Source organism: Labeo rohita, chromosome 16, assembly GCF_022985175.1.
Source record: "Labeo rohita strain BAU-BD-2019 chromosome 16, IGBB_LRoh.1.0, whole genome shotgun sequence".
In the NCBI taxonomy this organism is placed as follows: domain Eukaryota; kingdom Metazoa; phylum Chordata; class Actinopteri; order Cypriniformes; family Cyprinidae; genus Labeo; species Labeo rohita.
Window position 1 is genome coordinate 9,955,341 of NC_066884.1, and position 15,005 is coordinate 9,970,345.

The 15,005-nt window shown below is 32.9% G+C and overlaps 1 protein-coding gene across 1 annotated transcript in view; it reads left to right on the top strand.

Annotated features, from left to right (window-relative positions):
• Nucleotides 1–11,270, top strand: part of stt3b (STT3 oligosaccharyltransferase complex catalytic subunit B) — a 58,352-nt gene extending 47,082 nt beyond the window's left edge. Inside the window, exons 9-16 of the mRNA XM_051131627.1 lie at nucleotides 2,676–2,830; nucleotides 3,557–3,768; nucleotides 4,986–5,173; nucleotides 5,264–5,435; nucleotides 5,600–5,773; nucleotides 6,880–6,993; nucleotides 7,177–7,383; nucleotides 9,584–11,270. Coding sequence (XP_050987584.1) covers nucleotides 2,676–2,830; nucleotides 3,557–3,768; nucleotides 4,986–5,173; nucleotides 5,264–5,435; nucleotides 5,600–5,773; nucleotides 6,880–6,993; nucleotides 7,177–7,383; nucleotides 9,584–9,664 — 1,303 coding nt within the window. The 3' untranslated portion in view covers nucleotides 9,665–11,270. The remainder of the gene's footprint in view (nucleotides 1–2,675; nucleotides 2,831–3,556; nucleotides 3,769–4,985; nucleotides 5,174–5,263; nucleotides 5,436–5,599; nucleotides 5,774–6,879; nucleotides 6,994–7,176; nucleotides 7,384–9,583) is intronic.
• The last annotated feature ends 3,735 nt before the right edge of the window (nucleotides 11,271–15,005 follow it).

Genomic DNA, 15,005 nt, shown 5'->3' on the forward strand with positions numbered 1-15,005 from the left:
TAATCTTTCATGTTAACCACTAGACAAATCGCTATAGGCATCACATTAACCGATAGCTGTTCTTAGTTCAGCTTGCCAGCAGTTAAAGAGAGAGTTCACCCGAAGATACGGATATAATGATATTATCAATATTGTGATATGGCGATTGCAAAATCTCTATTATCATGGTCACATGACGATACGAACTGATAGGTCCTCCGGGCAAAAAAAAAAAAAAAAAATTGAAATACATTTAAACTTATTTTAACACAAAAGGTATTTTAAGGTGTGCTTTGGGCAGTTATGCTTTGACACGGTATCTGTTTCAAAGCAAAGCGTGCTCTTTGTTCAGGCAATCAGTGTGTGACCCAGTGTTTTCCGCGCCTCAAAACGGCTCTGTTCACAGTGTATGAATGCAGTGAACTTGTTTATTGCATGTACTGTGATTTTTAGTGCTTTGGGAATGCAAAGGCCATGAGTTATGCTTTATTTTTGTGGCAGATGATTATAGCATTTCTCTAGATTTGTAGTGAGACAAGTTTTTGTAAGCTTGCTTTCACTAAAGCTGGAGTTTTTTTTTTTTTTCCCTTCAAAATAAACTCTCTAATGCTGTTGCCATCGAAATAAAAGCTTAAAAGTGCAGTATAAATTGCTGACAGCTAGCGCCTTAAATAGGTAATGTTGCTGCAATCCAAATTCAGAATATTTCTTTCAATTGTAGAAATTAGGAAAGAAGTATTGTAATTTCCCTACTGTTGTGTAAAGCAAAAATAATATACCTATGACATTGTTTTACAATATATGGCTATTACTGTTGTTGTTGTTGTTGTTGTTGTTGTTGTTGTTGTTGTTGTTGTTGTTGTTGTTGTATTCAAATTTCCTGAAACACTTCCTAAAACACAAGTGTGATTGTAATTTAGACTGAGACAGTATACCACAAATAAAAAGAGTTGATTCCCTTTTAAAGCTCAGGTACAAGTCAATTCACTGACTTTTTTCTGGCTTAATTTTTCTTAGTTAAGAACATGAATTTGAGCTCTTATTTTAACTCTCAAAGAGCATTAGATAGAATAATTTAACTTTAAAATTTACAAAATGTAAAATTTTAAAAATATAAAGTATTTCTTTTAAATATCACAATAAATATCATATCATGGACTTCTGTCATGATTTTACTGTAACGTGAGATATTGATAGCGTTATATCCCTACCCGAAAATTAACCCGTGATTTACTTACCCTCAAGCCGTCTTAGGTGTATATGACTTTCTTCTTTCAGACAAATACATTCAGAGTTATATTTAAAAAAAAATGTCCTGGCTCTTCCAAGCTTTATAATGGCAGTGAATGGGTGTTGAAATTTTAAAGTCCAATAAAGTGCATCCATCCAATATAAAAAGTGCTCCACATGGCTTCGGGGGGTTAATAAAGGCCTTCTGAAGCAAATCGATGTGTTTTCATAAGAAAAATGTCCATGCTAAAAAAAAATTATAAACCGAAATCTCTAGCTTCTGCTAACTGGAGTTACAACCAGAGCTATATTAAAGAATGTTATGGCTCCTCCAAGCTTTATAATGGCAGTGAATAGCTGTTGAGATTTTGAAGTCCAATAAAGTGTATCCATCCATCATAAAAAGTACTCTACATGGCTTTGGGGGGTTAATAAAGCCTTCTGAAGCAAATTAATGTGTTTGTGTAAAAAAAAAAAACATATTTAAAACATTATAACCTATAATCTCTAGCTTTTGCTAACTGGAGTTACAACCGGAGTTATATTAAAGAATGTTCTGGCTCTTCCAGGCTTTATAATGGCAGTGAATGGCTGTTGAGATTTTGAAGTCCAATTATGTGCATCCATCTACATAATAAGTACTCCACACAGCTCCAGGGAGTTAATAAAGGCCTTCTGAAGCAAATCAATGTGTTTGTGTACGAATAGCATCCATATTTAAAACTTTTTAAAATGTAATCTCTAACTAGTCATATGCATGTTCATGATAGAGTGGTGTTTCAGCGGATGATGTAGGACGTAGGCGTAGCATAAGCTCCGGTGAAAATCTGCTAATCTCGAAAGAACCAAGTTTTGTTTACATCAAAGGAAAACCAGCCTTCTCTTGGCTTGTATCGAAATCCTCTGACATTTTTCTTAACGAATCGTCGTTTTGTACTTCTAATTAATAAAGAGTGTTTTATTTTGCTCTTTCTACTGCAATTCCACATTCGTCACGACGTTCGCCTATGACCTACGTCATCCGTTGGAACGCCACTCTCATGAACACGCTTACAATAGTTAACGAAAGCTAGAGATTACAGTTTGAGTTTGAATTATAGATATTTTTCTTACACAAACACATTGATTTGCTTCAGAAGGCCTTTAATAACCTCCCAGAGCAGTGTGGAGTACCTTTTTATGATGGATGGAAATACTCTTTTGGACTTCAAAATCTCAGCACCCATTCACTGCCATTATAAAGCTTGAAAGAGCCAGGACATTTTTTAATATAACTCTGACTGTATTCGTCTGAAACAAAAAGTCATACACACCTATGATGGCTTGAGGATGAGTAAACCATGGGGTAATTTTAATTTTTGGGTGAACTGTCCCTTTAATGCAGTAATTTAATGCTAGTTAGTGTTATTTGCAATAGTTTTACACAGTAAACTAACAAAGCCTTCCCTTCCCCTTGTTATGCTCAGATACGCAAAGATCCACATCCCCATCATCGCGTCCGTGTCAGAGCACCAGCCCACCACCTGGGTCTCCTTCTTCTTTGACCTGCACATCCTGGTCTGCACTTTCCCAGCAGGCCTCTGGTTCTGCATCAAGAACATCAACGATGAGCGAGTCTTTGGTGAGCGAGTCTAACGTCCTTGAAATTGCCAGACGCTGTGTCTGCATTCAGTTCTGTTTTTCATTTAAAGTCTTTGCACTTAGAAATGTGAAGATAATAGAAATTCTAGCACTGTGTTTGCAGATGACATTTGATTTTAAGGTTTTTTTCTTCAATTCTGTATCTTGAATGTCCAAATACTTATTTTAAGCCTTGGTATATAAAAAAGACATCATATAATATTGATTCATAGACTTGAAAATGTATAAAATGTTGTCAGAGTTTGTTGAAAAACTTAATTTTGATCCTCCAGAAGTGGCACCAAACATCCTTGAGCTCATTTCTGCCAGGAGGCTGTTTATTCTAAATCATTTTAGGTTGTGATTGTATGCTGTTTATGCCCGAGAACACAGACTGCTGTTTTGATGTCTGCTATGAGTATTTTCATTTGCGGAGAGCTGAATGCATTGAATTAGTCTCAGTCCCCAGAAGAGTTTGTTTTATTTTTTTAATTGCTGTTGTGGCGTTCCTGGAGTTTTTCACCAGAATAAACAAGGGATTGTGAACGGGCGACATGTTGCTACATGTTTTAAGGCCCGCTTCTGTGTTTTTCGATTTCTCTCTGGAGTCATTATCCTGTACAGTGCTATAAACACAGGACTGCAGTTCATTAACGCTCATTCTCTACACTGCAGTGCCACATTGTCTGCTGGAATCATAAGTGGTGTTTTCTCTGTTGCCCTCTAGTGGCTCTGTACGCCATCAGCGCCGTGTACTTTGCTGGTGTGATGGTGCGTCTGATGCTGACGCTCACCCCGGTGGTGTGCATGCTCTCTGCCATCGCCTTCTCCAGCGTGTTTGAGCACTACCTGGGTGATGACATGAAGCGTGAGAACCCACCGGCTGAGGACAGCAGTGATGAGGACGACAAGAGGAATCAGGGGAATCTCTATGATAAGGTCAGTGATGGGATAAAGGTCAGGCTACGAACCCCTTGGTGAATAAAATGTTGCATTTTAAGCCTGTGCAAAAACACGTGCATGGTACCAATTAAATGCATATAAATAATAATGTTTTTTATTTTTATTATTTATTATTATTATTATTATTATTATTATTATAAAGCTGACTTGCTTTATATATATATATATATATATATATATATATATATATAAAACCGTTTTATATTGGTTTTAAATCAAATAAAAATTATTACAGCTATAATTATTCTTTTTGCAATGTTCAAGATTTATATATATATTTGTGTATAAAATGTACATTTAGATATAAGTAATAATTTATATAATATTGCAGTTATATCTATTCAATAGCTAATTATATTTAATCAGATTATTATTATTATTATTATTATTATTATTATTACTATTATTATTATTACTATTATTATTATTAGTCATTTGTAAGTAGTTATTAGTAGTGGTAGTAGTAGTAGTAGCATTTTATAATATAATAGTATTTTATATTTGTTAGCAATCAAATCAAAATTATCCATTATTACATGAATTTTATATATATATATATATATATATATATATATATATATATATATATATATATATATATATATATATATATATATATATAAAATAAAATTACTAATAATAACAGTAATTTGATAAAGAAATATAATATATAATAATAATAAAATAATAGAAAATAATTAGATATTGAATATATAGTTTACAAATGATTTATAACTAATTCTTGTAATAGTATAATATTTATAATAATTCTAATAAATTCAAAAAAAAAAAGTAGTTTTTAAAATATCTAATATTTTATTTTTATATGTATATATATCATATTTCAATCAAATTACTGTTGTTATTATTATTATCATTATTATTATTGTTATTGTTGTTGTTATTATTATTATTATTATTATAAATTTGTAAGTACTTATTAGTTTTATTATTATTATTTTATTAACAACTGCAGTTATTATTATTATTATTATTATTATTATTATTATGTTTTTTTGACAGTTAGTTTGAACAGTAATTCCCAGACCCTTGTTGAAGACCCTGTGTTGGTTTTTAGAGAAGGTTAAGAGAGGTTTTGTTGTTGCAGAAAACAGAAGTGATTTATGGGCATCTTGTTTGTAGCTCATCTGTATTCAGTGTGATTTAATTGGTGTGTCCGTGTGCATCTGCAGGCTGGAAAAGTCCGAAAGCACGTGTCGGAGCAGGACCGCCCAGAGGAGGGTTTGGGCCCTAATATCAAAAGCATCGTAACCATGTTAATGCTGATGCTCTTGATGATGTTTGCGGTGCACTGCACGTGGGTCACCAGCAACGCCTACTCCAGTCCCAGTGTAGTGCTGGCATCATACAACCATGATGGGTAAGAGCACTTTCAGTGATTTATTACTTGTTTAGAAGAAGAAATGTCTGAATTATTGATTTTTCTTTCTTTATTTATAATTACCTCCAGATCACGCAACATTCTGGATGATTTCCGTGAAGCGTATTACTGGCTGAGGCAGAATACAGATGAACATGCTCGAGTCATGTCCTGGTGGGACTACGGCTATCAGATCGCAGGAATGGCAAACCGCACCACGCTGGTGGACAACAACACGTGGAATAACAGCCACATAGCACTGGTGAGGACACACAACTTGGCTTCAGACACTACAATGTGGTCTGATTTGCTGTTACTTAGGAGTAAATGTGCAAGAAATGAACTGATTTGGTTTGGTGTCAGTGCTTTGTCTTAGTAGCGCCATCTTGAGGGCGATGAAAGCTTATGATCAATATTCTGTTTTAGGTCGGTAAAGCCATGTCATCCAATGAGAGTGCAGCCTATGAGATTATGAAGTCTTTGGATGTGGATTACGTCCTCATCATCTTTGGGGGAGTGATTGGATATTCAGGCGACGACATTAACAAATTCCTGTGGATGGTGCGCATTGCTGAGGGGGAGCACCCTAAAGATATCCGGGTCAGTGTCAATCCTGAAATATTTGTAGAAAAATTCATTATTTTATGATGTTGTTGAATTTGTGTAATAGAGGACAGTTTAGGCCTGGGCAGGTTTTTTGAGAAGTTGTTTTAAAAAAAAAAAAAAAAAAAAAAAAAAAAAAAAGGACAACGAGGTCATGTATGCATGTATTTATATTCCATTTTTTATTTTATTGGATTTTTTTAAAGATTTTTATTTTAGTTTATTTTGTATTTTAGTTTATTTCATTGGATTTTATTATTTAATTTCATTTTAGTATAGTTTTTGGATTTTATTTTATTTTACAACATTTTTATTTTATTTTTTTGTATGTTACTTTGTTATATTTAATTAAATATTAATTATTTAAATCATTTCATTTTATTTATTTTTTTTAAATATTTTATTATTATTATTATTTATTTATTTATTTTTGTATTTTATTTGTTGTTGATTTTGTATAATAAAGGACAGTTTAGGCCTATTTTTATGTTATTTTAATTTATGTATATTTTTTTGGTGTTTTATTTTAGTGGATTTTTTTTTTAATTTCATTTTTGTGTATATTTTTTATTTTATATTACTACATTTTGAGTTATTTTTTTTTTTATTATGTTATATTTAATTTAATTCTATATTTTTGTTATTATTATTATTATTATTATTTGTATTTGTATTTTATTATATTTTATTTAGTGTTCTTTCATTGGATTTTTTTTTTTATTTTATGTATTTTATTTTATTTCATGCCATTTCATTTGATTTTTAAAATATATATATTACATTTCATTTTTTGTATTTTATTTTGTTATATTTTATTAGATTTTTTTTTTTTTTTGTTTAATTTTTTGGGATTTCATTTCATTTGACTTGGGCATTCTTTGGAGTGCTAAAAATATCAAAGTCGAAGTCCAAAAAATACAAAAAGTCAGTTTGTATAAGAAAATGTCTGAACTTTCAGTTTGTAGTCAGTCAGTTTGTATAAGAAAATTCTCTGAACTTTGCTTTTAATGAACAGGGATTATTTGAGAGCACTGACAATTTGTTCTGCCATTACATGTGTCAAAAACGAGTCCTCAAACAGCTATCTTACTGTTCTTTTGTAGGAAAGTGATTACTTCACACCGCAGGGAGAGTTTAGAGTGGACAAGGCCGGCTCTCCAACGCTGCTCAACTGCCTGATGTACAAGATGTCTTACTACCGCTTTGGGGAAATGCAGGTGAGTGTTTATTCCCTTTAATTCGTTAGGTGTATACACAAGAGTCTTGTAATTATGTTGTGGCACTGGTTGAAAACAAGGACTAATCTTTGAGCTGTCACTATTGTACCACTCTGATAGTGTAGTAATGCACATATAGATAAAACCTTGCGGCTTGCTTAATGCCAAACGCCTCTTCTGCAGCTGGACTTCCGCACACCTCCTGGATTTGACCGGACACGAAACGCAGAGATCGGCAACAAGGACATTCGTCTGAAGCACCTGGAGGAGGCGTTCACCTCCGAGCACTGGCTGGTGCGCATCTACAGGGTGAAGAAGCAGGAGAACCGACAGGCTCTGGACCACAAGCTCCGCAACATCGCAGCCAAGCAGAAGTACACCTCAAAAAAGGTTCTTCCCTCTAGATTCCATTAGAACTGCATTATAAGCATAAACAGTGGATGCATAATTATTACGCAAGTTGATCATTTTGTTTTTTTGTTTTTTTTATCCCCAAGCACATTTTACCAATTCCAAACCACATCAATATTACTTATTACTATTAATTTTGTGTTTAATCATTTATAAATGATATATAATTGTTCATGACGGCTGGAAGTGGAAAAAAAAAACCTCCTTATATTCAATTATTAAGCAGCTTTTATTTAACACATAAAATTCTTAATTCATAATTCACCTTAATTCTTTTGCACTTAACGTGTCTTTTCTGCTGAGCATTTCGCTGTCTAATAGTAATGCCTTAGCTTTGCAAATTCTAGTATTGCATTGGTATTGCATCCTCCTCATGGGCATTTAATATTTGTTGACTTTTCAGCCTGAGATAAATCTATTTTTGCCTCATTTTCTCTGTAAAGGAAACTTGCTTAATAATATGCATGCCTGAATATACGTTTTCCACTTCCAGTCTTTGTGGACAATTATATATCACTTAAATGATTAAATGTTAAATTAATCGTAATTAAGATTGTGTGTTTTGGAATTAATAAAATGTGCTTGGAAAAAACAAACATTATCAGAATGACAACATGTATAATTATGCACTGTAATGATCTGACACTGTGGGTAACTGTTTTCAGTCTTTCTAAATGTGTTCTTGTTTTGCTTCTTTTAAAAAGTTGTTGCTTAATTGGGGTGGTTTTGTTAAGACTAAGAAAAAGACTGTTAAGAAAATTTTTAATTTTAAGAAATGTTCTTAATTATTCATTTTAATGCATTTTAATGAACAATGCATATTGGAGGGCTTCCATGTAGCCTTTTTAATAAAAAAATAAATAAAAATAAATAAAATAATATATTAATACATATTTTGTATTTTTTAAATTAATATAATAATAATAATAATAATAATAATAATAATAATACATATTAAAATGGTGATAAATGTTGTTTTAAATATTATATTATATTATGAAATATAATTAATATTTTAATCCATATTTTGTAGCTTTTTTTTAATTAAAAAAAAAAAAAAAAATATATATATATATATATATATATATATATAAGAAATAGTTTATGTATTTTTATATTTATTGAAATATGAATATTTTATATGTTACTTTGTTTAGTGTGTATATAATGGTAATAATAATTATAAATATTTAATAAATATAATTAATATCTTTGAACTACTAATAAAATATAATAAAATGACTGTTTTAAAACATTAAGACTTTGGCATAGTTTCATTTATTATTATTTATATGTAATTTATTACTAATTTTATTTGTTGCTATTTATAGAAAATACCGATTATTACATGTTATTTTTACATTACTTTTTAACAATTATACAAAACTGTTTTTATGAATTACAGTAGCCAAATGACATCTAAAAACTATAAATACTGAAAGTAGCTGAAAAAAAACTAATTCTCTTTGTTTATTTAACCTATATCTACATTATCACCATTGTCTAGTTGAAATATGTAATTTTACAATTTTAAGGCCCTATGAAATACATTTTATTTTTTTCCTCAAAATTAGTGTTATTTTTACCAGATTGTTTTACATTAATTTTCGTGATTACATGTTAATAGTTTTTTTTTTTTTTTTTAATAATTAATTTATTATTTTATTATATTTTTATTTATTTATTATAGAAATACTCTGTATTTACATTTTTCTGGTAAATATTTTTTAAGTAATTTTTACTTTCCTTGAAAGTAATGCTTTAATAATTTTATTAGTAGTAGTACTATCATTAGTAATAGAAGTAATATATTAGTAATATAAGTGATATATTTCTGTTACAGTTTCTTTAAGTTAAATAGAACATCTATTTTGACGGGTTGCTGTGAAGAATTTTTTTTTTTTTTTTTTGCGACTTAATATTCACAGACACTAGTCCATATTGCATTTTGATTTAAGTGTACTGACCTACTTTTGATTTATTCATTTCAAACTTGGCAAATTCCGTGACATTCCGCATTATACAATAAATTCCATTTTTATGACTGGATTCCACATTTCTGTTCATGTTCATGGGGCCCTAGATGTAGTACTGCTATATCCTGTTGTACTTTTTTTTATTATGAATATTGTTCTAATGTAATATTTCAAATGTACTTGTTTGCTTTTATGGTTCACAGACTGCCAAGAGGAAGAGGGGATACATCAAAAACAAATTGGCTCTGAAAAAAGGCAAGAAACTGAACAAGAAGTCTGTTTAGCTGTTGAATGGAAATGTTGAGAACGGAAAAGAGGAAAACAAAAGACAAGGACAAAATGCAACTAGTAAGTAATCCACCAATCAAAAAGAAGAACAAACATGTTGTCTGGCGCCGCCCACCTGAGAACATTTGATTGGAGGCTTTTGATCCCGCGATTGCCGTGACGAAAGGGAGGGTCCATGACGGGTTCCAGGATGAGGCGAGGACGGGGATCTGCACCGCGGTTTTAATCTGACAACTCTGGACTTAGTTTTGTTCTTGTGTTCTCTTCTGTTTTGTTTTTGTTTCGTTTTTTCTTTTGTACTTGAATGTGCTGGTGAAGCGAGAGCGCTGCCCGTGTCTCAAACGGCACGCACTATTTTTGTGGTACAGTTTAATATAATCCAACCGAATGCTAAAACAACCAACAAATACGAATTTCATCAAGCTCAGTGAACCTTGGAGCACCAAAGAGATTTTTTTTGTTTCATCAGAGCCTGTAATAGTTAACTTTTGATTTAAAAAAAACAACTTAAAAATAAAAGATATGGAAAAATCTGGAGCCGTCTGCAGTGCGACAGCCCCTAAAATGCTCTCTTGGTTTTAACCGTTATCTGACGAACCCGGTTTCCTATGTGACACAATGCAGTGGGCTCTTTCTGGAGTTTCTTTTTTTTTTTTTTTTTCTAAGGCAGACGTTGCAAAGGACTCTGTGGTTAGTAATGTTTAACTATTGTGGTGATTTTGAATATAAATAATTTTGTTTGTTACATCATTTTGAATGTTTTTTTTGTTTTTGTTTCGTTTTTCTATCGGTTGTAAGATTTTATGCAATAATTCTAAATTCAAATGAAGAAAAAAAAATCCGCTTTTATTTTCTGTTGCTCATGTGTTTTGTCCAGAGGGGGGCGTTGTGGTTTGGCATCTCCTTTGTGAAAAACAGATGCTTTTTCTTGGGCCAATTAGACATCTAATTTTTCCCCCCTTCCTAAACGACTGTCTGCCAGGACAAAGAGTGAATTGAATTAGCTGTAGGTTTATAAAATGCTGCATTACTAGCCTGAATGCACTTTGTCTTAGTTCACCTTAATGTGGATCCACTACTGAGTAGCATGCAGGTGGAGAGTGCGTATTTTTAGTGTGAATATTCCAATTTTTTTTTTTTTTTTTTTATAAACGTTTAAAAGGGCGCTTCCTGCAACATCCAGTGGGTTTTCTTTTCCTCAGTTCATCTGGGCTGCCATTATAACTTTATCAATCTTTGTTTTCATCTTTACCTATTGCTTTTGCTTCATCTGTTTTTGTAAGATAATTAGAAGGAAAATTTGGTCGTTTTTTTCCGCCCCTCTTCTCCATAATGTATCCGTATTATTCTACTCTGAGGGCTTTTGAAACTTAGGAGAAGGTATTTATTAACAAGAATGCATTTGAAGTTGAGAAAAGGAAGCCTTTCATCCTGAAATGCAAAAACTGTATTTTTTTTTTTTTTTTTTTTTTCAAGTGAAAATTTATTCCATAAATTGTAAAATTACAAAAATATTAAAAAAAACGGAGCGAGAGAAAGGCAAAGATGCTGTTTGTGAGAATGAGTTGATGCCATTTGTGATTAAAAGACTCAATGAAAGAATCTGCCTTATCTATGTTTGCACTCACATCCTTTATTTTACTTTGCCTGCGATCATCATAGTGTTCAAAACATCTGTTCCAGCTGTTCTGAATGGGTGTTATTCTACAGGTGTCCACTAAGTGGAAGCACTAACGCATTACACCAAGGAGCTGCTCAGTAATAGAGAGGGTGCTCGCTGCAGAGCCAAATGGGAGGAGCTGGAACTCTAGCTCCCCCTCACTGGAGGTAATGGGTGGAGATGGACACCTAACCACACCCTAACCCTACCCCTTACCCTATCCTAAACATAACTCCACCCATTAGTTCACACAGAGGTGGAGCTGGAGGCCATTCGGCTCTGCAGTGAGCAGTACTTGCAATAATACGTCGTCTTTTTGAAGTTTTTTTTTTAAGCCAATCAGATGAGCTGTAGATGTCACTTGACTAATCGCTCTGAATAAGTACGTCACGACAATGCTGATGGAGCAGCCACAATTCATTCAGTACTCTGAAAAATGTTTCACCTTAAAAAAATGCCAGTCGTAAAACATTTATTACAGTGTAATGTGATTTTCATAAGTTTCGCACCTTGTATTTAAATACCCTTTAAAACAGAAATATGGCTTTACAACCACAGTATTCACCTTTTTCCTCAACGTGGGAAGTAAACCTATGAGTGAGACTTCCGGTTCAATATGGAAATAAGGAGAAGAATAACAACCGTGTAGTAAAAGGTAAAACGGTTTGCACTACAAACCAGTGTGTTCATAATCAAGATAAAACATTAAAATAATATTGCAATTTGCAGTATCAAGCAGCAAAACTAGCTGAAGTCACACCCTTCAAATTTACTACTTATTGTTGTTGTTTATAATTACAGTGTTTACTACCGGGGCAAATTATGGCAGGCAAAAATGCTTAATTGCCTTTCAAATACCTGAAATATATAAATGGTATGTAATGTTATATATTTGTCTACTGTAGAGGTTTCTTTCCTTATTAACCACACTTATAGACAGTGTTGATCAAAGCTCCATGTTCACTGGCCCAGACAGCAGTGTAGCTTTAATTCACCATTATCTGTCTCAGTCAGACGCTCAAAGACACACATCTCCATCACTTTGGCCTATTACGGAAGTCACAAAAAGACCAAGTTATGTAACTGGTTGTGGTTCAGCTGGTTTTCAAAATATCCCATATTTGTCCTAGTTAGGGAAATACTGTGGGGGAAGCTGATTAGCGATACCTGAATTCTGAATTTGGGCCTGTGGCTTTAATCTGACATTATCTTATTTAGATGTGCCCAATCAAGCCGGTTTAACTGACAGCTGCTCTTTACTACATTAAAAACATTGCAAATTGAATGCATTTTACTTGTCATGAAAGCTGTGTACTTTAAGCATTTTGTAAAAGGGCACAATTCACATTTTTTTTTTTTTTTTTGTAAGAATTATGTTACGTAAATGATTATCTAACATGAAATGAGCCTTTGCTTGCTTTAAACATAAAATGTCTGTATACCGCACTGGCATATTTGTGATCCTGGACCACAAAACCAGCCTTACGTACAACGAGTATATTTGTAGCAATAGCCAAAAATGCATCGTATGGGTCAAAATTGGGTCATTTTTTTTCTTTTCTGCCAAAAATCATTAGGATATTAAGTAAAGATAATGTTCCATTTAAGATGTTTTGTAAATTTCCTACCGTAAATATATCAAAACTTAATTTTTGATTAATAATATGCATTGCTAAGAACTTTAAATGTGATTTTTTTGCTTTTTCAATATTTAGATTTTTTTTTTTTTGCAACCTCAGATTCTAGATTTTCAAATAGTTATTTCTCAGCCAAATACTGACCTATACATCAATGGAAAGCTTATGTATTCAGCTTTCAGAATGATGTATAAATCTTATATTCAAAAAAACTGACCCTTATGACTGGTCACATTTTTGGTTGACACTATTGCTTAAGGTTAGTCTTTTTTTTTCTTTAAAGGGGTTATCGGATGCAAACTTCACTTTTATTTGTTGTTTGAACATTACTGTGTGTTGGCAGTGTATGTACAATTTTACCCTATAATGATAAAAATCAATGCAGTGGTTTTTAATTATTCTGTAAAAATAATATCCCCAAATCGAGCCATTCTCAGATGCCTGCGTCACACCAACAGAGGCCACTCCCACGATAGTTGATCAGCTGTAACAGTCCGACCTCCATTGTTTCGATGCCGGAGCAGGGATGTAAGTTAAACAAGAATATCTCTGATTGAGTGATTAAGGTGTGGTGTTGCTGGATGTAACAATGAACATAGTGGTTGTCATTTACTCCTGACATCTGAGCCGCTGAAGATGCAGTGGATTACATTTGTTTGTGAAGGGAATGCGCCTCCTGATCTACATAAATGCATCTATGTTCGCGCAAATCATTCGTGATCCAGCTTCACCTACAGCCGAAGTGAGTGTAAGGGTTTTTTTATGAATCTCTGCGATCACCTTTCCTAATAAGGCGCTAGCTAGCAAGTTTTGCGGCTAAATGCACTAAATGCGGCTAAAGTAAACAATCTCTCAAAGCAGCTCATCAGGCCACAGAGAGAAGAGAGGGGCGGGGCGAGCAGAGCTCATTTGCATTTAAAGGAACAATCCATCAGAATGAGATTTTTGCAGAGCTCATTTTGACAAGGTAAAAAGGGTGTTGTTTTACACAACCACTGAGAAATTGTAACCAAAGCATGTTATAGACTTTTCATTAAGACCCTAAAGAATCATATCAACCTGTGGAAAATGGGCATCTGATAACCCCTTTAAAGGATTAGTTCACTTCCAGAATAAAAAATCCAGATAATGTCATCCAAGATGTTAATGTCTTTCTTTCTTCAACTGAAAATAAATGTTTTTGAAGAAAACATTCCAGGATTGTTCTTCATATAGTGGACAGCTTCAAAGGGCTCTACACGAGCCCAGCCGAGGAATAAGGGTCTTCTCGTTTTCTAAAAAAAAAAAATGTATATACTTTTTAACCACTTGTCTTGCATTAGCTCTGTGATGCACATGCACATAATCACATTGTAAAGTTCACATATGGTTAGTTTTTGTCTGCATACTTCGGTTCAGAAATGTTGAAAAACATTGCATCTTCAAAATCATCCATCATTGTTGTTTTCCTTTTTTTTTTTTTGTAAACGGTGTTTTTTGTGCATTCGCTTTGTTTACACCGGGTTGGTACTTTCACCTATGATACGATGTAATGCGAGAGGTCGAGCGTTTGTGGTTAAAAATTATATACATTTAGTTATTTATTTATTTGTTAGAAAATGACTGATCATTTCGCTAGATAAGACCCTTATTCCTTGGCTGACATCGTGTTGAATCCTTTGAAGCTGCACTGAAACTGCAGTTTAGACGTAGACCCGTTGGCTCCAATTAAAGTCCACTATATGGAGAAAAATCCTGGAAGGTTTTCCTCAAAAACCTTAATTTATTTTCGACTGTAGAAAGAAAGCCATGAACATCTTGAATGACATTGGGGTGAGTAAATCATCAGGAAATTTTATTCTAAGTGAACTAATCCTTTAATAAATCATCTATTTCCAAGGGCTATTTGTTGAGGAAAAAATAGGCTGCATTTTGCACCCTGTTAAAACAACTAGTGTTAAATACAGTGTGCATTTTTTTTTCTTTTCATGTATATGTGTGAGCATATGGGCTGAGTGACACCAACAGCATTTGATTCTCTAGAAATAGTCTTGGTTTCCG